Below are 26,638 nucleotides of genomic sequence, written 5' to 3' on the forward strand. Positions count from 1 at the left end.
TCGATTCTCGTTGCCAGACCGCTGACTGATTTCCAGGTGGGGGGAGATCAATAGTCTTGGATTAAATCTGGCCTGGATATCGTTTTACTGTAATCACCATTTTAAATGTACAACGTGACTATATCGCACCCGTGAGGCCGAAAACCGCCACTGCATTTCATTAACTCGGGCTGCGTCGGGCCGGTCGGGCATTGCGTGTCATACTTACTCTTTTTTTCTCAAAGGTAAGTTACAAAACACAAATCATGATGGTGTCCACTGATAATACCAGAAATGATTTTTTTTTAAAGAAAATAAAACAACAAGACACTTTGTTACTGTTTTAATAAATCGCTTTCAGCTACATCAGTGGACGGACACTCTATACACAAACTACAGGTTTTTCATGAAGTCTGTATCTGAAAGAATTTCAGATTCTGTTCCTTCTTCAAAATGTCTTCAGTCGTACATTGTGTCTTCTTAAAATATAAAGATGAGTTTGTTTAGAGAAGTCAGTCATGCCCTGGAGTTGCGTTCCTCCTCCTCATTTTCCAGCTTGTAGGCCGGTTTGTAGCGGGTCACACCTTTCTCGTCCACCACTTTAAGAGATGGATTCCTGCATGAGTTATCCATACTGCCTAAAGAAGTGTATCTATGAGGAAGAGAGATAAGGGCATAAGCAAAACCAGGAAGATAATCTCATTTGAAGAGTGAAGACTGACTGTGAATAGAAGCATCTCACCCTTTGTCATACAGAATACAGTAGGGCACATAAAGGGTTCTCAGGAACTCCCAGATGTCATGATACGTCCATTCCTACAGAACGAGAAGAGATGGTGACGCAAACATCTAAATGTAACATAAGTTACACCGATCCGGGGTCATTTGTAATTCTAAGAACATGCTGTACTGCCGTGTCTTTACATAAGCACCGCTGATTAGGATGATGGAGCCGCTGCGTAATGATCTTGGAGAGCCTCATTCATCATCATTTACTATTTCTTGGCTGTTTCTGCTGCCAGCTTACATGAGAGTGAGTGGAAGACATGACAGTGATTTACTGACTGTGGAGTCAGTTTAGAGACGACAGGACAGGAGGGAAGATGGGTTAAAACCTTTCAGCTCTCTTTTTGTCCGTTTGTCTCTGTGGTTATACATGTGTATTATACCTTTTTAAGTGATTATATTATTTAAAACATTTTTTTTTTAATCTATTTACTACTGTTCAAAAGTTTGGTATCAGTTTGATTTTTTGAAAGAAATTAAACAAACAGCTCGATCATGCAGGTTTGCACTGCACAACATCAGGAAGATCAGGCCTTTCCTTACTGAGCATGCAACACAACTTCTCGTCCAGGCCCTGGTCATTTCTAGGCTTGACTACTGCAATGCTCTTCTGGCCGGACTTCCATCATGTGCAACTAAACCTCTACAAATGATTCAGAATGCTTCAGCTCGTCTTGTCTTCAACGAGCCCAAGAGGGCCCACGTCACTCCTCTGTTCATCTCTCTGCACTGGCTACCTCTCGCTGCTCGCATCAAGTTCAAGGCATTGACGCTTGCTTACAGATCTATCACAGGCTCAGCTCCCTCCTACTTTCACTCACTCCTACGAGTCTACATCCCTGCCAGAAGCCTACAATCAGTCAAAGAGCGACGTCTCGTGATTCCACCACAGAAAGCCACAAAATCACTTTCCAGAACATTCTCATTCACAGTTCCATGCTGGTGGAACGCTCTCCCCACCCTCATCCGGAATGCAGAATCCCTGACAACATTCAAAAGACAACTGAAAACCCATCTCTTCCGTGAGCACTTAACCTCATTAAAAAACAACAACAACAAAAAAAAACCCTTCCCTTTCCCTTTAAAACCTCACTTATCGGGCTTATGCTACTCTGAATAATGCCTGAACTTCGTATTTTGAGCACTTCTTGCGTTGTTTTTGCCTCTTTATGATGACTCGCTTAATTTAGTCCTAATTTGTAATTCGCTTTGAATAAAAGCGTCTGCTAAATGACTAAATGTAAATGTAAACAAAAAACATTAAGCAGCACAACCATTTTCAACATTGTTAATAATAAATGTTTCTTAAACTAATAGCTGCTGAAAATTCAGCTTTGCCATCACAATATATTTCACAACAGAAAACATTTATTTTAAATTGTAATAACATTTCACAATATTACTGTTTTAACTATTTTTGATCAAATAAATGCAGCCTTAATGAGTACAAGTGACTTCTTTCAAAAACATTTTAAAAATCTTATCGACCCCAAACATTTGAACAGTAGTGTGTGAGTGTGTATATATCCCCCCCACCAGCAGTGGGTTGACCCTCATGTAATCAGGCCAGCCCGGGTCTGTGGGACATAGGGGTGTCAGCGTCTGCGAATAAGGGTCGGTCCGTCTTGTTCCCATCAGGACGGCCCGTAAATCCGGTCTCCTTTCCTGGACCTCATTCAGAGCCTGCCGAATACTGCCCTCCACCGAGATCAGCTCCAGGTCATATCTACAGAAGAGAGAGGAAGAGATGTGCCATATAATTACACCTATGGAGCTTTGATTGACACTGATGAATTAATGAGGCTGGATCCATGTTCAACTCATCGTGGTTAAGTAACAGACCGCAGCTGGTTTGTCAGCGGCAGCACAGAGGCTGTTACGGTTTGCAGATGGCACTTCTCGCTTTTAATGTCTCTCTCACAAGTGAATTGAACTTGAGACTGACTGGTGCCAGATCCCATTTTATACATGTGGATGAACAAGTTGGTGATTCTAACATCAGTAACGCATATCATAAGTGCTCAAAGCCTGTTTGGAAAACGTCACAATTCAGAAATTCTGTCAGAGTAGATTCCGGGAGAGATGCCAGAGGCACCAGTCTGTGATTTACCTACTCAGGAGGAAAGAAAACCGTTCCACATTTTCTCCTTTAAATCACTGCAGTTCCTATTTTATTTTCGAAAGGCACCTTGTCTTACCTTTTAATTGTATCTTGCAAAAATCTCTCCATTTCTGGAAAAGGAGAGACAATTCGAATGTACAGAGCTTTCAACCTGTCTTTACCATCTGGATACCGCCTGAGAAAGACAGAGAGAGTGTTAAATCATATCATCTGAATTCTTCAAACTAATGTACTGACGCTTCCATGTGATATAGTAAAGCTCATGTAACCAAGGCATGAGCACAGCCTGCTGTGTCCTAGTGCGAGTCTGGTGAAAGTGCCAGTAAACACTGAAATTAGCTCAGTGTGAGCTTTGGATATCTGTGAAACTTCAGCAAGTCCATGCTGTTTCTTTAAAAAAGACATTTGCTAATTATGCTTGGACTTAAAATCAAACACAGCATTTCTAAATACATATGGTGCCCTAAAAAGTATTTGGACCCTTAAGCTACACTGAATTCACTGCATGCATACATACAAAATATCAAACCACATGAAATCTGCAAACAATTGATGCTAGGCCTTTGGTCATATATTATTGTTCAGAGCCATTATTATGCATTTAGGTTTTAAGGTGATTATTAGTGGATGTATGAAGTCAGTTCTCCTCAAATTCACACAGGTGTCTCAGCAGAATAACTGCAGGTATAATTCATCACATTAACTACGGATATGGTGATAATTGCTAATGTTCGACAACCAGAAAGTTTCCAAAGAGTAGTGCAGGTATGACGTCAGAACCCGGAAGGCTGATTCGCCGCTGATTCTTTCAAGATTTTCCTATGGGGTTTAATAATGTTTTTTTAATTTTTATTTATGAGTAAAATAAAGTATGTGGTAAAGATAACTTGATATTTTGATGCTTTGCTCTAAACCACACACACTCACACTGTCTTATCTAGTTACTTATTGAAAACATCATTTTCAAAAATGAACATAACATTAATAATATAACAATTTACATTTTCGGTATGGGTGTATAATTTACATTGTAGAATAAAATGTCAAAGTATCAAGTTATCTTTACCACAGACTCTATTTTACTCATCAATATAAAAACTCCATAGGAAAATCTCAAGGGAACATACCTGCACTACTCTATACCCGTCTTAATTTCAAAAAGTATATCTATTTATGTAACATTTTTTGGAAAGGTATGCTTATCTTAAGAAATAGTTCAAAATCAATTTACTCGGCCTCATGTCATTCCAAACATATGAATGTATTTCTTCTGTGGAACACAAAAGCGTTTATTTTGAAAAATGTCTATTTGTTGTCTATGTAATTCAAGTCAGGGTGGTCCACTGTTGTTCTGGACCCCATTGACTTTTAATAAAAAGGAAATATATCTTTATTATATCTTTTGAGTTCAACAGAATAAGGAAAGTCATACAGGTTTGTAACAACAAAGTAAATTAAATAAAATGTTTAAATTATCACTTTAAAACCAATGCCATATGGTTTGATATTTTATTATTTATTAAAAAAAGTTAATATATACACTCACCTAAAGGATTATTATTATTTATAATTAGATAATATTATTTCTCAACCAATCACATGGCAGTTGCTTCAATGCATTTAGGGGTGTGGTCCTGGTCAAGACAATATCCTGAACTCCAAACTGAATGTCAGAATGGGAAAGAAAGGTGATTTAAGCAATTTTGAGCGTGGCATGGTTGTTGGTGCCAGACGGGCCGGTCTGAGTATTCCACAATCTGCTCAGTTACTGGGATTTTCACGCACAACCATTTCTAGGGTTTACAAAGAATGGTGTGAAAAGGGAAAAACATCCAGTATGCGGCAGTCCTGTGGGCGAAAATGCCTTGTTGATGCTAGAGGTCAGAGGAGAATGGGCCGACTGATTCAAGCTGATAGAAGAGCAACTTTGACTGAAATAACCACTCGTTACAACCGAGATATGCAGCAAAGCATTTGTGAAGCCACAACATGCACAACCTTGAGGCGGATGGGCTACAACAGCAGAAGACCCCACCGGGTACCACTCATCTCCACTACAAATAGGAAAAAGAGGCTACAATTTGCACGAGCTCAACAAAATTGGACAGTTGAAGACTGGAAAAATGTTGCCTGGTCTGATGAGTCTCGATTTCTGTTGAGACATTCAGATGGTAGAGTCAGAATTTGGCGTAAACAGAATGAGAACATGGATCCATCATGCCTTGTTACCACTGTGCAGGCTGGTGGTGGTGGTGTAATGGTGTGGGGGATGTTTTCTTGGCACACTTTAGGCCCCTTAGTGCCAATTGGGCATCGTTTAAATGCCACGGCCTACCTGAGCATTGTTTCTGACCATGTCCATCCCTTTATGACCACCATGTACCCATCCTCTGATGGCTACTTCCAGCAGGAAGCACCATGTCACAAAGCTCGAATCATTTCAAATTGGTTTCTTGAACATGACAATGAGTTCACTGTACTAAAATGGCCCCCATAGTCACCAGATCTCAACCCAATAGAGCATCTTTGGGATGTGGTGGAACGGGAGCTTCGTGCCCTGGATGTGCATCCCACAAATCTCAATCAACTGCAAGATGTTATCCTATCAATATGGGCCAACATTTCTAAAGAATGCTTTCAGCACCTTGTTGAATCAATGCCACATAGAATTAAGGCAGTTCTGAAGGCGAAAGGGGGTCAAACACAGTATTAGTATGGTGTTCCTAATAATCCTTTAGGTGAGTGTATGTATTGTTTATTAATGACATTTTAACATCAACTGTACTTGAAGTGTACAAATAAGTTGTACATATTTGTTAATTAGTTAATTTTGTCTATTTTTTTTATTGAGTTTTTAAGTCTTTAGTTTTAAAAAAAATCATATTTAGTCAACCTTGTCATGTTTTTTTCAAGTTTTAGTTGACTAAATGTCCAGCCCTTTTAGTTTTAGTCAGTAAAAACTTTTGTCTTGCTGCATAATGGTTAAATTGATAATCCAGATGAATATTTTGCTCAAAATTATAATTCACAATGATTGTTGTCATTTGAGAAATTTATTTTTACATTTAATCAGAATTATTGCATTCTTTCACGTAAGCACAAATCAAGAGAATGTCAACTCATACTAATGGTTTATTTTACCTCATCTAGTTTCCTGATTTATTATAGACTATTTATCATTTCAATTAAACACACTCTACATTATGAAAACAGGCAAAACAAGAAACTTACTTCAAAAATTAAAACACGCCTAAATTAGCTAAATTCCTAATAGTAATTAAATAATTCCAAATTACATTAATGTTTTACCTTTAAAACAACAGCATACAAGACTGTATTATCACAAAGACATTGCATAAGTGCATTTATTCAGCATCAACAACCGGAAATATAGTCAAGATCCACGTTTGGATTTATTACAAATCATCACCGAGAAGGTTTGATCGCAGATTTAGTTGCAGCAAACAGTGCAAGCGGCTTGTGAAGGAACACAGACTGACTGAACGACACTCATTTAAGCAAAATATCTCAATGAAGATCGCAGAACTCCAGCTTACTTGTTTGTCTGTGTTTTCACATCACAGTGCTTTCGTAGCGTAGAGAGAGCACATGTGCGTGGCTGCCAGATTGCAAAGATTAAGTGAAACACCTGGCAGAAAATGTATCCTTTTAAGAGAAAAACTCTGATTGGGGGATTTTAAGCCTTTGAAATCTGGCAACCGCAAGCATGAAAGCTCGTAGTAGAGGCTTGTACAGCTGTCTGTAATATTTTGTCTCGAATACATTTATTTTGCCAACCGTAATTTAATTCAGCCCACAAGCTTCTTTTTGTTAACCCATTGTCTTTAATTTTGCCTCTCTTACCGTTTTAGAGCAGCATAATATAAATGCAGTAGAGCTGTGCAGTCCTTGCCACCGTTGAAGCCAACACAGAGCTCATCAGCAGAGTATTTATCCAGCGCCATCTCAATGGTCCCCAATGCTGCAGCTACTTTCTTCCCCAGCAGTGTCTCTGTCAGATATTTAATGATAAAATATTCTCTTACAGCTAATTTCACACGTTTAACAAGGTTATTCTCAACTGATTTAGGAGACGTAAACTGGTCAAGATCAAACACATGTAACGGACCAACAACAGCTCCTACATATGGTTAGAAAGAAGCTTACCACTTTTTGAGAGCGAGTACACCTCTTCAGTTGCGACTGACACCGAGTCAGTGATGAGAGGAATCACAGATCCTTTAGGTAGCTCTTCTATCAGTTGAGTTCGTGCCCGTTCCACCTCCTCTGCACTGTCCGAGTCCAGAACCAGTCGGACACGATGATAATTACTAAGCCAGTCTGGGTAAGAGCCCAGAGAGACACGCTTCCCCCAACCAGCCTGCAGTTTTGTGAGACTCGGGGCGATCTCAGTCTCATCTGCATCCACAAACACCTCACGGGTGTGAAAGGTGATACCAGAACCTGAAAACAGATGGGTAAGTCCATTGAACGACCGTTCCAGCAAAGAGGGGATGCCGGGAAATATGTATACGTTGCGGACACTGACTAGAGGGAAGCGATTTCGCTGGCCTGTCAGAGGGTCTATGCCAAAATTGAGTTTGGCAGAAACGGGGACCATGGCAAGTTTCATGGGGGCGCTCTCAGGAGTGACCGTGCCAAAGAATCCCTCCACTAGCTTTGTCAGTTCAGGGTGGGCATGCAGACCTTCGTCAAATGCCATAGCAACACTTTCAAAAGTGACATCGTCATGAGTGGGACCGATGCCACCGGATGTGATGAGGTGAGTAACGGAGGACGAAAGCTGGGCCACTTCTTTAGCGATGACTTCCTGGACGTCAGGTACCACAGTGATGCGCTCTATGGTGACACCAAGCTTGCGAAGTCCACGGCACAGGAAGGCACTGTTAGTGTCGACAGTGTGACCCTGCAATGTAAGCATATAAACCAAAAGTTTTTAACATATTACTTTTTAAGCAATTCTTATAGAGTTTCATTTCTGCTTAAAACGTGGAATCCTTCCTGTATCTGTAAATGGTCAGAAATAGGGCTGTCACTTTACGTTCGAAAATCGATTGCACAATCGATCGGACCAACCAACACAAGTTTCGAAAACGAAAATAGGGAATCGATTTAACGTCCTTCTCTCGGAGCGCGTCCAGCTCGTCACGATACGCCCGCAGCGAACGCGCGTGCACACAGCAACTGCAGGTTCTGACAAACACCCATAACAGCAAATTATAGCCTACTTCTGCATAATGTCTCTTTTTACAACAAAAATGTGAATTCTGCCAGTATTCAGACAGTCTCAGGCATACAGATGCAGATTCGGGCTACGGGCTACAATTTGTTTGACATTTCTAATCGTGAACACAGCCATGTTGAAGCCTGCAGTAATGTTTTTCATTGATGTTATGGCAGTCCACTCTGCTTTTTGTTTTTCGAGAATGTTGCACTCCTGTTTGTCATTGTGCACAAAACTTTACACCAATAAATCATCAGAAATATAGACTTGTAGACTTGTGCGTCTCAAGCGCCCTCTTTACGTTCATCCTAATGCCTGTGTGTTAGTCCGTGGATTGGCCTATATTTGGCGTTGAAAATGGAAAAGTCTTTAGACATGGAAAATCGATTCAATGAACACTTATGTCTCAAAAATCGAACAGGATTTTTTCACAAAAGTGACAGCCCTAGTCAGAAAACAGGTAAGCAAAATCCATATAGAGCTCATATAAAAGCCATACAAATAACAGTACATACATGACAAAGGGTTAATTGTGACTATTATAAAAAATAAATGGTAATTTACCTTGAGGATCTCATCTCCTATGATGAGAATAGCTGCTGTGACAGCGCCATCTTTCTGCGCGGAGGATGCATTGCAGTTCTGAGCCATTGGGATGATTTGGGCTCCGATTTGCTGAACCCTCTTAACTGCTCTCCTAATCTTAGGCAATGCCTGCAGCATTTAAGCCGAAAATGATGACAGGAGAAAGGCAGTGAAAGAAAAAGGAAGAGACAGAAGGAGATGGTCTGTTGGGAACAAGCACAAAGGTCTGAGCAATAATACTACTCTTCTGACTCTTCTGCTCTTCTGAATCCACAAATTACAGTGTTTGACTTCAGGAAAACATGAAACCGAGAGACACCGCTAATAAAAAAACGTATTTTCTTTAAACTTGCATGATTAATTGAAATAAACCAAAGTCACAACATGTCTTAAATAAATGTCATTTAAATAAATATGCTCTGAATGTTCAGAGTGAAGCACGGCACTGTGTTCATTTACACGCAAGCAGCTCATGATCCAACGTTTTCAGCGTCAGAGCATCTCAAGTCGCAGACAGTAATTGACGCTCCACACGATCTCCTATCTGCAAGTGCTCTGAGATTAGTTCGCTTTAATACCGTAAATTTGGAAACCTAACATGCACCAACCACCTTCACAAAGCTGTAATGAGAAACGCTTACAAACCGGCTGTTGTCAACAAAAGAGAAGCTCTGAGGACTCCCTGTGGTTTTATATCAAAATAAAAGATTGATGGTTTAAAGTTACAAAAAGAAGACAAATAAAAAAAGTCATGGATATTAGGACTGTAATTTTACAGTTGTACTATATAGAAAATTATTATTGTAATATTTTTCTTAAATGCTCAATTTGCCTATTTTACAGTGAAATATTTCAATAGTACCATTATTTTTTTGCTAAATATTTCGATCACTAATAATAAATATTACTATTATTGTTGTTGTCATATTGATATACAAATTAAACATGTATAGGCCAAATTTCACAGTCCTACAAACATGCACAGGAAACCTGGGTCTTTAAACAACTGCATTTTTATTTGCAAATTGCAATTTTATCATAATAAAGTTGTGCAAATTGAGCAGCCCTACCTAGATATCAAGAACAAAATCATTACACAATTTACACCTCATAACTGCTGTAATTCTGCTACAGTAGTGCACTTTCATTATATTTCTACATCAACATCAGTCTAAAGCAGAAACAGCTGTCACTGCCAATGTTACGTCACTATTATGCTTGTATTTAAACTATATCTTGCTCTATTTCTGCAAACACTGTCTGTATTGACAAGCATGCCACAGAATTACTTCACATGCCTAATGAAGAAAAACAATAAATTGTTAACGATTAAGAGTCCCACGGTTATCCCACGGTTTGACACAGCATATAGGAATATCTACTTTATCCTATGCAGAGAAACAAACGTTTATTAGCAAAATGGTTTAACTTACTCCTTACCTGTAATGCATGTAACGGGATTCTGCCGTTAGTCCGGATTGCGTGGTCACCTAAATACTATTCAAGGAACCACTTATCTTATTCAAGACTGTGTCAAAATCAATGATAACATTACAGTTACAGCCAAAAAGAAGTTACAGTCTCCTCTGTCACGGTCATGTGAGTAAAGTCCCAAGTGCTCCGCAGGTTCGTCCCGTGAAGGCTACCAGCAAGTCGGCCGTAAACATTGATAGCTAATAAACCGTGCAAATATAATGCTGAATCGTGATTCTGCTTTTACAAAGTTGCTTGATTTGTAAATACTATCGAACGAGAACTCACCCTAACCACGCGAGTTACATATCAGTAAGCAAACAAAACTTGGTTGCGCTCCTCCTGTCACGTGATGCTTGTTAGCCAATTGAAACGAGGCGCTGCGTTACTTCCTTAATAAACAGACCATTCAGCGCAAAGAGGGCGGGAACTTCCTCGAGAAGTGAAAGCAGACTATCTGCAGATATTCTTTATAAAATGTAATCGTTGATTCTATGTTGTACATGCGGCTAAGTGTTCCTTTGAAAACAGAAGACTAAACTTTTTTTTTTGTGTGTGAAAATACAACAATATGTCCAACTAAAAGCAGCTTTGACACAAAAATGTGTCTGGCGGTTACATTTGTTTGATTTCTGTCATTCTAATAGTACAGAATATGTGTAACATGCGTATATGGGCAGCCTACGCGCATACCGCACACTATACTAAATGCACTGCATTACTGCTGAGAATTTATGATGTAGCACCCATTGCACCAGGTAAATTTAAAGCTCTATAATTACTTAATTTAAACATAAACGTAAGTCGAACCCACTTGAGATGCTCCCCCGTCGTCATGGAAACGCATATGATTATGCTAAATCTTTATTCCCACACCTACCTTAGTTCGTTGTCGTACGAAATGCTTAGGTACAGCTGTAGATTTCAGTCGTCTTTTATTTCCTTTGGCTACACTGAAATCGTTTGGTGAAAAATGTTCGCTGCACACCCTCAATCCACGGACAGACTGAATGGGTGATCCACTATCTCGACGAAGAGCGAGTAGCCACCGATTCAATCTCTTTACATCATTTAGGGGCAATGTGTGAAAAGTCAAACTTTCCTCCTGCATTGATGCCCACTGGCGGAGTCTCAGGGATTTCTCTTGATTGAAGCATCCAGGAAAAGCACACACGCGCACCATTTTGAAAAATCCACCGCCACGGGCAACCAATAAAGTTTGCGTGCTCTTTCTTCTGTGTTGTGAAAAGAGCTGTTCAGTTTGTAGTCCTCAAACCCAGAAGAGAAATAGCAGTTTCAAACCATGGGTTCCCTCTAGCGGTGGGGATTTTAAATCATTTTAGTAATTCGAATCTTTTGAATCGGTTCAACACAAAGATTCATTTTGTCTGATTTATTCAGTAGCGCTTTCTGCATGTTACATCAGTAGGTGGCGACACGACACGAGAGTGTCTCATTTGACGTAGCCTAGTCTTTGAATTATTCACACCAACTATTTCATTTTTGTTTATAAATGTATGTTTTCATCTTGTCAACTGCAGGGCATGATTGATTGATTGATTCCCCCTGCTGAAGACCCCTGACCTAGTTTATTCAGTTTCAGTTCTTAAAAAAAAAAGAAGAAGAAAGTTGGTGCTGCTGCAAATGTGGTTCACAAAGTAGCCTACACACTGTGCCCATTCCTTCAGTAGATTAAACCAATGCTTCAAAGCCATCACTAAAATGCTGGCATGACTTTCCATATAGCGAATGATATTGGCCACTTTTATGGGCTACTTTTTTATATACAGCGATTTATCCTTTTTGAAGCTTGCCCTCTTTAGTCACCATTCATTGTCACTGCATTTTGAGGCCATTAATCACATTTTTTTCCTTTTTATTTCGCATCAGATACAAAGTCATATTGGTTGGGAAAGCCTTGACGGAACAATCTCATAGACTACTAAAAAATACACGAGATTGCACATTAAATTGACATGATGAGATCTAATACTATTTTCTTTTTAATAAAACTGAAGACATTTAAACTGTTGTCACACTCGCTTCGTGTTTTGTAAACGGCGAATAAAACAGTAGCCTAATACAGACTAAGTAGGCCTATTTGTTTTATTTAATGCCCTACGTAATTTAATTACAGCTAGTTTCCTTGTCAATAATGAGTTAATGACCATAAACGCCCGGGAAAGTCCATGAATGAGTTCATATCATTTTAATTCTTCTTCAATTGTGAATCGCCGTCTCTGAATGTAGAAAACAGGTCAAGGGCGCGCGCTGAGAGCACCAGGTGCGGGCGCTCTCGTGGACGACAAACCACATGATACAAGCAGCCACCAGATCGCGGAAGTGCGACTTTTTTTGGTCCGTGGAAAAAGGGGGGTAGACTGGGTGAGGAAAGGAAGGCAGAGCCGAAAAGAAAAGTTTCATGACATTATTCGTGTAAATGAGCCTGGCGAGACCCGTTCTTATCCCTTTATCTGGACTGGCTTTGTTCCTCAAATGTGATATTTTCAGGAGTTGATCTGAAAAGTGCTTCGGAGCGCAGGACCGGAATCGAGTGGCCGAAAGGAAGCGAGCGGGTAAGTTCAGGCAAAAGTTGACCACAATCGTGACTGTTTTATGCGGGACAGGAATCCATACTGCTCCGTACTGGAACGAGCTCGAATGCTTGTGTCTCGTGAAATCAAAAAGTTTCAACTTGTTACAGCGTCTTAAGGTTTTGAGTCAGACTTGACGCTTTACTTTTGTTTGAACTGTCTTTCTATTTATCGCCCGTTCTATATCCTTCATTGAGGATCATTTTGTCTCATTATTACCCAACGTGCTTACTGTAAGACCACACGAGAACTATTCAAGAATCGACCCGTTGCAATTTCTTTCAAGGCAGAGTAACGTTAAGTTGTATCCTTACTTGAAACAAAATGCGATCAAGTAGGCTACTTAATTTAGGCTTTTATGCATATTATGTTTTAGAAATCCATCGATATTATGTTTTATTGTGGCTTAGATTACTCTATTTAGTATACAATATTAATATTAATAATAATAGGCTATATATATATATATTTATTTTAACACCTAATCTTTATGCAAAGTTTTGGACTGTCTAATCAAGTAAAATGCTACGCATATCTTTAAAATAAATGCAAGTTAGGTAAAGGTTCATTTTACTTAAGCTAAACCATGTATTAACCAGCAAATGGCATCATTAGACACGAAATAAAAAGAAGAAAAGTTAATATCTAAAATATTACCTCTGTTATGTTGTATTGTTACAGTGACAGACACTAATATAAATAATCTCTTGTTGTGAAAAGCAGTTGTCCTCAACATTAGGGCCGTTTGTCATGGACAGATCTGACCAGCTGCGAATCCTACACCAGCATGAGCTCTTATCTGCTGCATGAGCAGCTGTCGCAGACATTTGGACCAACTGAATAATGATTCAGTCCAACACAAGGGACGATCCTATGTATTCCTATCAGTCTCAGATGTCTGACATTAGACTGAGCACTGTATACGAGATCTAGATTGTGCAGTCATTTATGAAACAATGCCTGTGATGTCAGTCTCAGGAAACTGAGTCAGTGTTTTTGTCACTGATGGAATAGTATTCTAGATGAGTCTTTCTTGAAGGCCTCCTCTATTTCATCTTACATCAGTATCGACAGGCCAGCTGGCCTCATTCTGTCATATTTTTCTTCATGTCCATGTGCATAACTTATGAGGAGCTCTTTGAGCCTTTATATTACTTTTTACGGACTGTTTTGGGGTTCAGTGAGGGAAGCTGTGGGACAGTTAAAGTTCTGATTATTTATTAACTTTAGTAATCGGAAGGTTAATTTCTTCAAAATCAGAACCAGTTGATTTTGTTTCCCCCTAGAGCGTGATATTTGTAGCAGGATGAATGACGGTGGTGTCATGACAGAGCCATACAGGATTTATGATGAACTGACAGGCTTTCTCTCTCTTTTTCTCTAGTCTTCTAAGTAGATATGTTATCAGGTTGCCTACAGATGACACTTACTGGTGAAGGAAGCACTAGATAACTCACAATTTCACCTGATTAGAATCAGGATGAATATTATTACTGCTAAATTGACTCTTTGAGATGGCCTGATATCAACACACACCTGCTCAATCTCAGATGAAAAACCCTTTGCTCAGAAAAGAGTCATTTTTGTTTCTGAGGAGTATAATGTGTCTCTGAGTCGATCTATCAAAACACAGTAAACTCTTATGTTGTCCCTTTTGAGGCCTCCTCCAGACGACTTCTTTGTAAATTTGTGAACTTATGTGGAAAGTCTTCTAAAAGATGGAGCCAAACACATTAGAAATTTGCTTCTGAAATAAATAATTGCGTACTGAATGTTGTTTGGCCAGTGAATTGCATTGATGAAGAGAGAGCAGGGCAGCAGGCCAGATTAAATGGGACGTTTTATGTAAGAATGTATTAATGAACAATTCATTCTGTTTGTATTTCATAACTAAGGCCCAATACGTGTTTGGTTTTTGTGATGTTATTGATGTTTTCCACTGTCTGGCTTCCTCTAATTTATATGAAGTTTAGAAATACGCCACTTTGAGCCACTGTCCCAAACTTCCCATCTATTCTCTGAGGAGCACGCGACAGGATATCATGTTCCTGTGCTATCACAATGTCCCACTGAGTAGTTTATGTTTTCGATGGCCCAGATGACGTGTTTGCTAGACAACAGAGAATTATAGTTTGTCTGTTCAAGTTGACTGCTTAAACATGTGCAGTTGTTCCCAGATCTAGTCCTTTACCCTGGGCAGGATGTCAAATGGGTTTTTCCATGGGTTTCAGATTCATCTGTGGCATATCTGAAGGAGTATTCACCACTTTCAGAGACTGCTGAAGGCAATGGCTTTATCCCAGCCTGCTCTCCGTCTCCTATCATAAGGCTTCAGTGTTGTGATCCTGAAGGTTTCTTTGTGAAAATACCATTGTGCACAATGTGCAGATGGTTGGTGAGAACTTTGGCCAGACCTAGAAGAACTACAGTGGCAGTGATGTGTAGGTGGTCAACACTTGAGTCAACAGGATGTTGGTTTGGTTTGCAACAAAGCGAGTAGTTCAGCTGCACATAGAGGAACATGGTCAGGTACTGAAGCCACATGGACGATAGACATCGATAATTCTCTACGTGTGGTGTGTAGTTGAAATGTCAAGCAGCATGCATTGTCTTTTGTTTCTTATCTTTCTCACCACTTGATTGGTTGTCGTAAAAGTGGTGGTGGTGGTGGGTGGGGGGGCATTTCCTGTTCAATTCTTACCATGTTCTCTATTGCCTTCAACACACACACACACACACACACACACACACACACACACACACACACACACACACACACACACACACACACACACACACACACACACACACACACACACACACACACACACACACAGACACACATTAGCTATGTTTCCATCAAAGTTGTAAACTTAATTTATAATAATTTTTATGTTGTGGCCGATAACACATAAATAGTAGATATTACAATGCTACTGTATACCATTTTGTCTAAACAAATTAAAAAAAAAAAAAATTCTGAAATCGGTTGTTTAAAAATAAAAACAGTCATTTTAAATGATAAAGGTAAATTTAGGCTATAATGTTCAATATACTGTATTGTTATTAATTTTGATATCTGCTAAAGATTACATTTAGGCCTACCAGTGTTCTTAAATTATTATTAGTGTCTTTTAAAAAAAAATTACTTTAATTGAGCATTAGATGAGGGCAAAGGTAATCTAAATATAAAAATGGAAATGAGCATACACAATTCAAATCCAATATCAGTATCGGCTGATCTTTAAATTGGTTGTTAAATAATTTGGTACTGATATGTGCATACTGTGCATTCCTAGTCTCATAATTTTCTGATGCACATATAGGAATTTATTCGGTAAATGTTTTTTATTGTAGTTTATGGACAGAATTCATCCACCTCAAAGCATAAATACATTTTTATTTTTTTTATTTTTTATACATTTTGAAATTTCACTAACTGGTTTTAAATTTCTTGTTATGAAAATATTCAAAATATTCCATTTGTGATCCAAATATGTGACCCACTCATCTACTGACACAATACAGATACAACCACATTCTTTGTTTATAAGCGAGAGTTATCTGGCTCTTTATGATCCACAAGCAGGTAGTAAAATAGACCAAAGATTCTTTCCAGTCTGTCTGTCTCTCTTCATGTCTGGCACATTAGTCAGCCTGTCTCTTCACTGACCACCTTGTCTCCTTGCGGTCACACCCTGTCTCTCTCTTATTTGACATGTTTTGTCGTGGGGGTAGTGACAATATTGTCAGGTTTTTGAAATTTCACTCCAGAAAGTGAAGATCAACTGAATCTCATCTTACATGGTAGGCCTCTAAATTCCTTGTATTTATGTCAGTTTACATAAATTCCCATAAGCGATCATTGTTTAAAGTAATGATGAATAATCATTAATCAACCTCTTAACCACTTCTAGTCATCATGTTACTTAACCAACAGAAAATAGGTGTCGTTTTAAGGCTTAGAAGCTTGGCTTTACAGAAAATATAGGGAATACGACCATCACTTAACAAGTGCTTTTAAATTTGCTGTCATTAGAAGTGCTCTATTTTCGTAGCTTGAAAAAATAACTGCTTTACATGAAAATGTGATCTGTAAAATCATTGTGCATAACAGATAGACTTGTCATATATTGTTAAAAGGTCTCAACTAGCAGAATACAACAAGCATATTTGTTTCGGTTAGAGACCAAACTATACCAAGTATTTGTATGAAAAATAGGCGCCAACACACGTGTAAACAGTATACACATGATGCCATGTATACTCATTTTGCACCACATTTTTGCTTGTAACTTTGCGAAACATTAGTTGACCATAGTAGATTGCATATCTTTATTTAGAGCAGGTGGTCTGGAATGAACCCAAACACAACATAAGCCAATGCTTTGGTATTCCATTTCCAACATCATTTGAAAGTTCAATGGAAACTGGATCTTGGGTATGTTGGTTGGCTGTAGTGGGTAGAGACACTTTTTTACAGCTGGAGCGCGCTTGGATTGGTTTGATTGCTCAGATTGACAGGTCTTGATTTACCTTGAGCCTTAGAATATGAGTGCACATCTGAAACAGCGCTGGAAGATCATCGCACATCAACCAGGATCGTATTACATGTTGTTTAGTCTATGTACTTTTACTGTGGCGTTTACACAAGTAAGTAGTTCTTATGCTAGCCTACCTAATCCATTGCATGGCTTGAAGACATTAGGTGTGTTCGGCTTGAAGTGGCACTGTGCAGACCGATCGGTATATGACATCAAAGTACCGCGAGAGCAATTAAGAGAGCAGACGGCTTAACAGGTAACTACGGCGCACATCTTTCATTTTTCCGTGTGTCTGCTGCGCGTTTTGCTCATGAGCCACACGCACCTCAAAACTACGCACTCTAACGATGACCTTTCGATTAAATTATTATTGAATAAACGACAACGATGTTCATTTTCACCTGAACTATCCCTTTAAAATTCTCTCTAAAAGTTTGGGTGTGGAGTGTTACAATGACCCCTGACTACTTTCAGTGGTGGGACCTTCTCTGAAATCACCAATATCCTGCTCAGACCTGATAAGCTGTTTGTGGTTCTTATGGTTTTTAACACAACCCCCCACCCCCCCAGGATGCGACGGCCTTTTGTCCAAATGGTTTCGCTCTGAGTAAACCCACACGTGGCATACCCACTGCGAGAGACACACAAGCTGTTTCTCAAATCCTGCACTTGTGTCGCTGATGCTTAGGCATTTGGTAATGTGAGCTTGCAAATGTTTTTCCTAATTGAGATTTTGACAAATATCCAGGGATGATTGAGTTTTTTGTGAGATTTTTGACCTACTTGAAATCATGTATTTTGTTGCTTGTTTTAGCATGTGGTTGGTCTAAGATCAATCCCACTTTTGATCTGTTATAGTGACACGATATTTGTGCTTGTAGGTTTAAAGTAGCATATTATTAAAACATACTTTGGTGCTTATTCTTTTTAACTGTGTGTACACAATGTTGTATTGGTCACTCAGGGTTTACATACATTTTACTGAAAGGTGAAGAGTTGCAGAAAGAAAGCCTGAGACTTTTGCGCATGCACAAAAAAAAACTTTCATATGTGCATGGGAAAACTACAAATATACTATATTCAAAAGTTTGGTTTCAGTAAGATCTTAAAAAAAAAAAAAAAGAAATTAATATTTTTTCAGGAAGGACAAAATATTTCTGTTTAAAATAAATGCTGTTCTTTTGAGCTTTGTATTAATCAAAGAATCCAAAATAATTCAGATTTACATAAAAATATTAAGCAGCACAACTGTTTTCAACATGAATAATAACTAAGAAATATTTGTTGAGCAGCAAATCAGCATATTAGAATGATTTTTGAAGGATCATGTGACACTGAAGACTGGAGTAATAATGCTGAAAATTCAGCTTCGCCATCACAGGAATAAATTACATTTTTAAATATGTAGAAAACGATAGTTTTGAATTGTAATATATTTTTTTCTGTATTTTTTATCAAATAAATGCAGCCTTGTTAAGCTTAAGAGACTTCTTGCTGACCCAAACTTTTGCATGGTAGTGTACATTGTAGAGGTCAGCTGATGAATTGAGGCAATAACTAAGGTGAGTAAACGGGCTGATAACCAGCTGTTAGTTTTTAGAATCAATAATATGAATGAGAAGTTTGCGTGCTTACATGTTGCAATTTCTGATACATCTAGGTTTCCTGTTTGCATACAAAATTTTCTTGTGAAAGACATTTTTTTTCTGCAAATGTCACTTATGGGCTCCATAGTATATTATGGAAACTGTTTTGTCCTTGTGTTTGACAGCGGTTTCTTTAACGAAAAGTAAAAAAGAACAAGATGTATTGTGTGACCTAGCAGTTCTTTAAGATTGGCTAAAGAGAACAGTGAGTTTTTTTAGATCTATTTTCTGCTGAAAGAGAGTGGAAGTTGGTGTTCGAGGAAGCGTCAGCACTGTGTATTTAAGCAAGACAGACTGCGGTAGTACTTGGAAAAGAGAGAAGAAGGGAGAGAGTCCTAAAATAGATATCTCACACTTCTGTAGTCTAGAAGCCTGAGTGAATGCTAATCTAATGTCCACTCAGAAAAGCCATTGACAGATTCCCACAATTCATGCCATAATGGCTTTAATCTTGTAGACTTATTTATGCCGTCACATAGCTGTGCATTGATAGATGTACAGTATTTATCTTGGTAATCACGTCAGTGTGTGACAGCGAGAACCGTGGGACTATTGTGTGTTTTCTGGGATTGCTAATAGTTCTGGTATGTTGTTAAAGTAGTATTTCATGTCATTTTTGCTGTCTTCGCAGTAAACGGGACACCTGTGTGTGTGTTTGTGTGTGAGTGTGAGAAAGATGGGCTTTTCATATAGTATGCATGCCTGAGAGAATCAAAGATATCATAAGACCAATATGAAACCACATGTAAAAGTTCACTGGGGCTTTTTATGTTGGTTTCCTGTTTCACTTGAAAACTCTCTCTTTTTTTTTTTTAGTTGAGAATTTTTCTCCTGTCATGATTTGCATTAGATTTCCAGTCTTCCCATGATCAGAGGTCACACCTGGGTCAGAGGACTCAGGTTCAGTCTGTATGTATATGGCTGTGAGTCAGACAGAAAGTGGCATTACTTGCATCTCCAGGCCTTTACCTAATCTTTTATGACTAAGACATGCGGTTTCAGGGACATGTATGGGCTGCTAAGTCTGAAACATTGAGCTTCAGTGTACTTCAGCTCAGTCCTCTGGTCAACCCTGTTATTATGGACTGCGAAGAAAAAACTCAGGCTATGTTGGGCCTCTGTCCACTCCCAGAAAGAGAAATGCAAACACGAACACCTTCCCCTAAAATCAACAGTCCACCTCGGGCTGATGCAGAACTGTGTACCTGTGGGACTGGTAAGACAAGTTGCTTGTCACTGTAGGGTTATTATGGTTTTAAATTTAGAATTTCTCTTTTATTTTTAGGTTTAGTTTGTCCTTTTCAAATAGCTAAGTTTTGGTTGGTTAGTAATATGTTTTATATTAGATTTCTTTGTGTTTTTCAGTTTATTTTGATTGATGCAATTTAAGTGTATCATTCAATTTGGCTCTTTGGATTTGGCTCTATAGCGATTTTAGGCGTTAAACTACAAGTTTCTTGCGGAGGAACATTGTTTTGGTGATTATTTGACTATTGGACTTCGGTTCAGATCTTCTTCGCAAATAAATATGATGGTTTACAGTGTGATGGTGTACTGTACATGTGCTTACAGGACATGATTTTTTTTTAGTGCAAATATCACCAACTTGCAAAACTCATCCCCTTTCAAAAGAAAAGAAAAAGCATAAAAAATACTGCACAAATATCTGTAACTGGCTTCCACTGTTTTTGACTCCCTGACTACAATAAAAAAAAAAATTAAAAGTTAACAAAAAGCATGCAAAAACAATTGACATCAAACTGACATTTGCTGTGAAATCCAACCCAACAGCTCAAATTATAAATCATTATTATTAGTTTACCGTAATGAATTACCATTGTCAGTAATATACCTTTTTAGTTCATTTTGTACTGCAGCTTTAATGAAAGCAAGTCATGAAATTTGAAACCTAAACTATATTGCGTTTCAAACAACAAAACTAAAATTAATTTGTGGCCATTTTTATTCTACTTAGATTTTAAGTCAAGAAAATGTATTTTAGTTTGGTTTCAGTTTTTCCAATTAATAGTTGTTTTCAGTTAACTTCACTCGCAGTTTTTGTTTTCATTGTATTTTTGTTAATGATAATTGGTTACTGGAAACTTGTCCCATCACACCAGGTTAGGATCAGTGTAAACTTTACGTAAATAAATAAAACCATGATCAGTCGCTTTACATATTAGTCATGTGCGTTCACACCGCCGCCGGCGAGAGCGGCAAAATTCGCTCTCGCCGCCCTGCCAACAATGCCGTAGAAAGATTCGTAAACGCTCTGATGCTCTGACGTAGATCGAATGCTTGATCTTTTTTTAAACTTTGTTTAAATGGGGCGCAAAGCAATTTGTGTAGACTGACCAAGTAGGGTATAAGTTAACCTCATGGATTCTTTTAAATGTGAAAGTAAGAAATTGATTGATGGAAAGAACTTAACAATTATAGTGACATGTTTGCTTACGAAAAAAAACAATTAAAAGCCATTTGTGTGGTGTGGCTTTTGTGGTCATGGTTAAGTGCTAATCTAATTTGCGTTCCCACTGAAAAACAAGCGTTCTAGCGTTAAAATGTTGCCTATAAACAGTGTTGCGCGCCTTCTTATCAAATTCACATGATCAACCTCTCCTCTATTTTGCTTGGGAACTAATGTGGTCGGAACCAAAGTTTACTTGACTGTGTTCTCTGGACTCCTCTCAAGTGGAGGACTTCTACATTCCAATTGGTTGTCGCCGGTTGCCACCTAACCGCTTCATAGCTCATTACCATAAAGTTGACCTGACTTCAACTCTTCTCGCCACTCTCGCTTTCCAAGACGCGCCGCCCTCGCCGGACCTCGCAGCCGGCTCACGTTGAAAATGAATGACTTCTGGCCACTTTGACGCTTTCGCCGGCGTTGGTGTGAACGCACAGCAAGACGCGCCACGCCACCCTCGCCAGCGGCGGTGTGTGGTTCTTTCCTGGAATAAGTTGCAAAATGAACCAAACTAGCCTCTAACCAGAAGTCTCTATGATACTAATCCTGCTCTAATTACAGTATGTGCAGAAAAGAATAATAAAAAAATACAATATTTTTTTTTCAATCTTCTGTACACTAATTAAAAACTTTAAATTATTGTATTCAAATGAGTCTGCTGCCTTTCATTCTCTGCCCACATCTCACATCTGTTAGAGTGTCAATGTAGGTTTGAAGTGCACCCCACCCACAATGCTGTTTCAGTTTTGTGCACTCTGCAGAGCTCATTGATAAGCAAAGAGTGCATTGTTACCAAAGTAACACGAAGTGTTCTAGAGGAGTTGCTATTGACTACTTACCGCAGGAACAGTTCTATTCTGGGTGGCTGCTTTAAGAATGTTACCTGCTCTGACCAACTCCCAGCAGGCTGGAACATGTGCGCACTGTCACCGATTCAATCTGCTGTGTATTGGAGACACAAGCATACATGCCCATTACCCGTCCTGCCTGGTCATTCCTTTCATTCCATGGTTTGTCTGAGCACGACCGCAGACATTCTTTAATGTGCTTTTCTCTTTTTTTGGGCAGTATATTTTAATCTTGAACGCACATGCATGCGTGCACAATCAAACCAAATCAGTTGTAGCCAGATGCACTTGGGAATTGGCTCAAATTAATTCGGTTTACTGCCATGTGATGTTTTTCTCCCAGGTGCTACAAAGAAGAGCGACTAATTTAGAAAGTTGTTTGTAATAATCCTCGATTGAATCATGCATAAACGCTTACCTGACACAACTGAATGTTTTAATGCAAATATTTATTTTGTTTGATTTTGCCCCTCAGGCTAATCAAAGGCTTGCTGTGATTGGTGGCTTTGCTGATGTGTCATGTGATTTCGTGTGAACATGCTAATATACGTTTACATGCACTTCCTAGGAAAAGTGGCACACAAAAGAGTGTTTTCCGATGGAGTATGTGGTAAGCGTTCCCAAACACACCTGCACGTACATATCCTGAGGCATGGAGGCTGGTCATACATTACCGAAAAACCTGACACATTTCGGCCACTTCTGAGTTTGTGTTGAAGCCAGTGGGTTAACTTATAAACCTTATTAACTTATAAGTATGCTATTACTTAGTCGGAGACCCAACCGACAGGAAGTTTTGTCATTGAACGTTTAGGTGAAATTACATTAATTTGTTGGGTGTGCCTGCCTTGATTTACTAGTTGTTAATTAGTTACAAGCCTCGTGCTGATTAATGCTGCACTTTTGCTGTGTACCATGTAGTCAATTGTAGTTAAAATAGGCATTGGTCATTTTAATCTAGGAGTCTGTTCTTTGCAGTTATGGCAACAAAAGTTATTTAAAAAGTTTTAGCACAGTGAGCCAGGTCAGAAGAGAACATCTAGTGCCGTCTATGAATATCTTTTACTGCATTCCGCACATGCACGCGCAATGTGCTTTATACACAACATTATGTTTCTGCAGGGAGTTGAAAATGTAGGTCATTAGATTTACCATAATGCCTGGCTCTACATTGCTCTGTGTTAGCTCACTTCCTGTCCTTCCGTTCTGTGGGTATCTAGGAGGTAAAACGCCTCCATGTTGTCATTAATGAGAACCATCAGCCTCTATGCCAAGGGATACACTCCCAAAATGCACCAGGTGATGGGATGGGTGTCTGGATCTTCACTTTCCCACACGTTTACTCGCCTATTCCTTTCTTTCTTATTCTTTCTGATGCATGAATTTGCTTTTTCATATCTTAATGTGTTAGAGATCTTGGGTTCATGGCACTAGAAGAAAGCGGGAGTTTGTTCTTCAAGCTTGGATTTATTGTATTTCTTACCTGCTCTGGGTTCCTCTTGGGTTGCATTATGATTAAAAAATCTTGATATTGAATTTTTTTTTTTTAGTATGGTTCTTGTTTATCGCTCACATTTAAGATTTGCAGCTCTCACAGGGCTCAACAATAAGATTTTTTTTTTTGCTTACCTCACCCCAAGTTTTATATATATATATAAAAAAAATATATTATATATATATATATATATATATATATATATATATATATATATATATATATATATATATATATATATATATATATATATATATAAACTTCCTTTTTTGTGTCAGGAAAAAAATATTTGGAAACAATGTTTTGTCTTTTTGGATATAGTTCAAAACATGATTTGTTTGTAATGTTTCAACTCCTGTTATCACATTTTCACTTAAAAAATTCTGGCCAATATTGACAAGCTGCATTATCATGTTATGGCTCATAATTGATAAATGACTGATATTAAAATTCTGTTGTATTTTCTCTAAATAAACTTAAAAAAAACACTAAATATTAAAATCAGTATTTTGTTTTTCATTTAGGCCTCACAACATTTAAAATTCTTTTTGCATTTGTTAGTAAATTAGAGTTTTTAAATACTAATTTATTAAATGATGGCAAAGGTAAACTAAATTACCTTTAAAGGGTTAGTTCACCAAAAAATGAAATTTACTCACCCTCATCCCGTTCCAAACCTAAAAAATTTTCGTTCATCTTCGGAACACAAATAGATAAGATATTTGTAATGAAATATGAGCTATTTCTGTTCCTCAAATGAGAGCTACACAACGACAACTTTGACGCTTCAAAAAGTTCATAAAGAGTCAAGAGATTGTAAAATTAATTAAATTAAAAATGAATTTTCTGAAGAGACACGATCGCTTTATATGATGAACAGATTTAATTTATGCTTTTATTCACATATAAACATTCATCAACTCGCACATCTGTTATAGTAAACGAAAGCTCAAGCATGTTTGCTTATCGTGCGAGAACCAACGAGGTTCATTCTTGTGTTACGCAGCACGTTTGAGCTTCCGGAAGAACCAATGAGGTTTGTTCTCGCGCGTCAAGCAAGTTCATTTGAGCTTCTGTTTATGTCCGCTGATCAATGTTTATTTGTGAATGAAAGCCTAAATTAAATCTGTTTATCATATAAAGCATTTGATACTCTTAGAAAATTGGGACTAAACGGTTTGATTCATATGGATCTCTTTATGAACTTTTTTAATTGTCAAAGTGATAATTGCATGGACTGTCAACGGATTGACAGAAAGCTCTCAGATTTCATTTAAAATATCTTAATTTGTGTTTCGAAGATGAACGAAAGTCTTACGGGTTTGGAATGACATGAGGGTGAATAATTGATGACTGAGTTTTTTTGTTTTTTTTTGGGTGAACTTACTCTTCTAAAAAAAAAAAGACAAAATAGAGAAGAAATCCAATATCAAACGATACCTATAAAGAAATAATTTGTAATATTGGCTCATAAGATATAGTATCGACATATTGTTCATCTCTAACTTTCACCAATAATTGTTGCAATTTAGACAATTCCTCATCTATGTTAGGCATCACCTTGGTGACCTATTTACATCAGCACAAGAACAGTTTCCAAAGCTTACATCATGCACATCAGCAATAAACGTAACATGTATTGGCTCGAGATTGCAAGTGAAAGTTCTGTTGACTTAAAACACTTCCTTATTATTGAGCCCTGCCATGTTTGTCTGTCTGTTGTCTTAAAATTTAAATGCATGTAATTTAATCTGTTGTCCTTTTGATGTGATCATGTTTGATTTACCCTGTTGTCTGCATTAATTATTTTCTTGTGATTTGTCTAGCTGTGTCTCTTTCCTATATTTGTGTTTTGCATACTCTCTCTTTCTCTCTCTCCCTCCCCCTCTGCCTGTCTGCTCTGAGTGTGTGTGTGTGCTTGCCAGACATGCCCATGCCCTGGAGCCAAGGACCATGATGCAACCGTGTTTAAGCTCAAATATTCCCTCCCTCCAGACGTTTCTGACGGACATTTCAGCACAGAGAACTGACAGGGAAGAAGCAGCAGAAAAAAATGAATCGATGCACCTTTGCAGCATTTGCAGTCCCCTGTGTCCTTAGAAAGCAAGAATGCGAACACAGTGCACTCTGGGATTTGTAGTTCAGCTGACTCTTCCCAGTACCCTGAATTCAGGTCACTCGACTGAATGAATAACAAATCAACCCTCGAGTTATTTGCACGCATCGATTAGACACTTATTGCATGGTTGATCTGAACGTGTAAACGAGTACACTAAGATAACCTTGAGGATGTACCATATGACCTGCATTTTGTTTTTGCATTGGTTTATTGATGTGGTTGAGGTTGGTTCCCACAAACATGGAAATTCTGTCATCATTTGCTCATCCTCATGTCATTTCAAATCAATTTTGGAAAATGTTTGTTTTTGTTTTTCACACAATGAAAGCCAATGGGGCCCAATGTTGTTTTGTTTTGGACCCCATTGACTTTCAGTGTATGGACAAAAACAGTTCTTCAGAATATCTTCTTTTGTGTTCCACTGAAGAAAGATAGTCATACACGTTTGGAAAGACATGAGGGTGAGTAAATAATGAGGGATACATTTTTGGGTGATAAATCCTGTTAAAGTGTCAGGAAGATGGGGAAAAGTGGTAATTTTGTGGAAGATTATGGAATATGAAGAAGTAGCCTACAACTCGCCTGCTCTTAAGTTACCATGGTAGGAGCGTTGAGGGCAGACTTTTTCCCTCCATCCGTGAATTTTCTCTCTCTCTCTCTCTCTCTCTCTCTCTCTCTCTCTCTCTCTCTCTCTCTCTCTCTCTCTCTCTCTCTCTCTCTCTCTCTCTCTCTTTT

General features: G+C 38.4%; 2 protein-coding genes across 7 annotated transcripts in view; one reads left to right on the forward strand and one right to left on the reverse strand.

Annotated features, from left to right (window-relative positions):
- Positions 1–307: 307 nt before the first annotated feature.
- Positions 308–11,482, reverse strand: flad1 (flavin adenine dinucleotide synthetase 1). Of its 4 annotated transcripts, none has more exons than XM_084089174.1 (8): positions 11,071–11,482; positions 8,697–8,920; positions 7,055–7,814; positions 6,752–6,899; positions 2,964–3,062; positions 2,302–2,491; positions 722–795; positions 308–631 (listed from the first exon to the last, which is right to left on the reverse strand). In XM_084089174.1, exons 2-8 carry the CDS (start codon positions 8,853–8,855, stop codon positions 496–498), a joined length of 1,566 nt encoding a protein of 521 aa, XP_083945300.1. In that variant the 5' UTR covers positions 8,856–8,920; positions 11,071–11,482; the 3' UTR covers positions 308–495. The 4 variants fall into 4 exon arrangements, with proteins under 4 accessions (XP_083945300.1, XP_083945298.1, XP_083945299.1 ...); XM_084089172.1 differs by having other exon boundaries at positions 8,697–8,846; positions 11,071–11,473; XM_084089173.1 differs by lacking the exon at positions 11,071–11,482 and adding an exon at positions 10,158–10,541.
- Positions 11,483–12,504: 1,022 nt separating this feature from the next.
- The window catches only part of shc1 (SHC (Src homology 2 domain containing) transforming protein 1), a 37,755-nt gene continuing 23,621 nt past the window's right edge, over positions 12,505–26,638 (forward strand). The window contains exon 1 of one of the 3 annotated variants that reach the window (XM_084089360.1): positions 12,505–12,766. The gene's annotated coding sequence lies outside the window, so the exon portion shown is untranslated. The remainder of the gene's footprint in view (positions 12,767–26,638) is intronic. The other 2 variants (XM_084089361.1, XM_084089362.1) reach the window with 2 other exon arrangements.

This window comes from Abramis brama (genome assembly GCF_963993115.1).
Source record: "Abramis brama genome assembly, chromosome: 17".
NCBI lineage: Eukaryota > Metazoa > Chordata > Actinopteri > Cypriniformes > Leuciscidae > Abramis > Abramis brama.

Bases quoted from the DNA above. Each gene is read 5' to 3' on its own strand.
- flad1 (XM_084089172.1), bottom strand. From the start codon at position 11,373: ATGGTGCGCGTGTGTGCTTTTCCTGGATGCTTCAATCAAGAGAAATCC. The intron at 7,815-8,696 runs GTAAATTACCAT...CTTACATTGCAG, and splicing joins TAGGAGATGAGATCCTCAAG to GGTCACACTGTCGACACTAA. The intron at 796-2,301 runs GTGGGGGGGATA...CTCGTTCTGTAG, and splicing joins TGAGGGTCAACCCACTGCTG to GAATGGACGTATCATGACAT.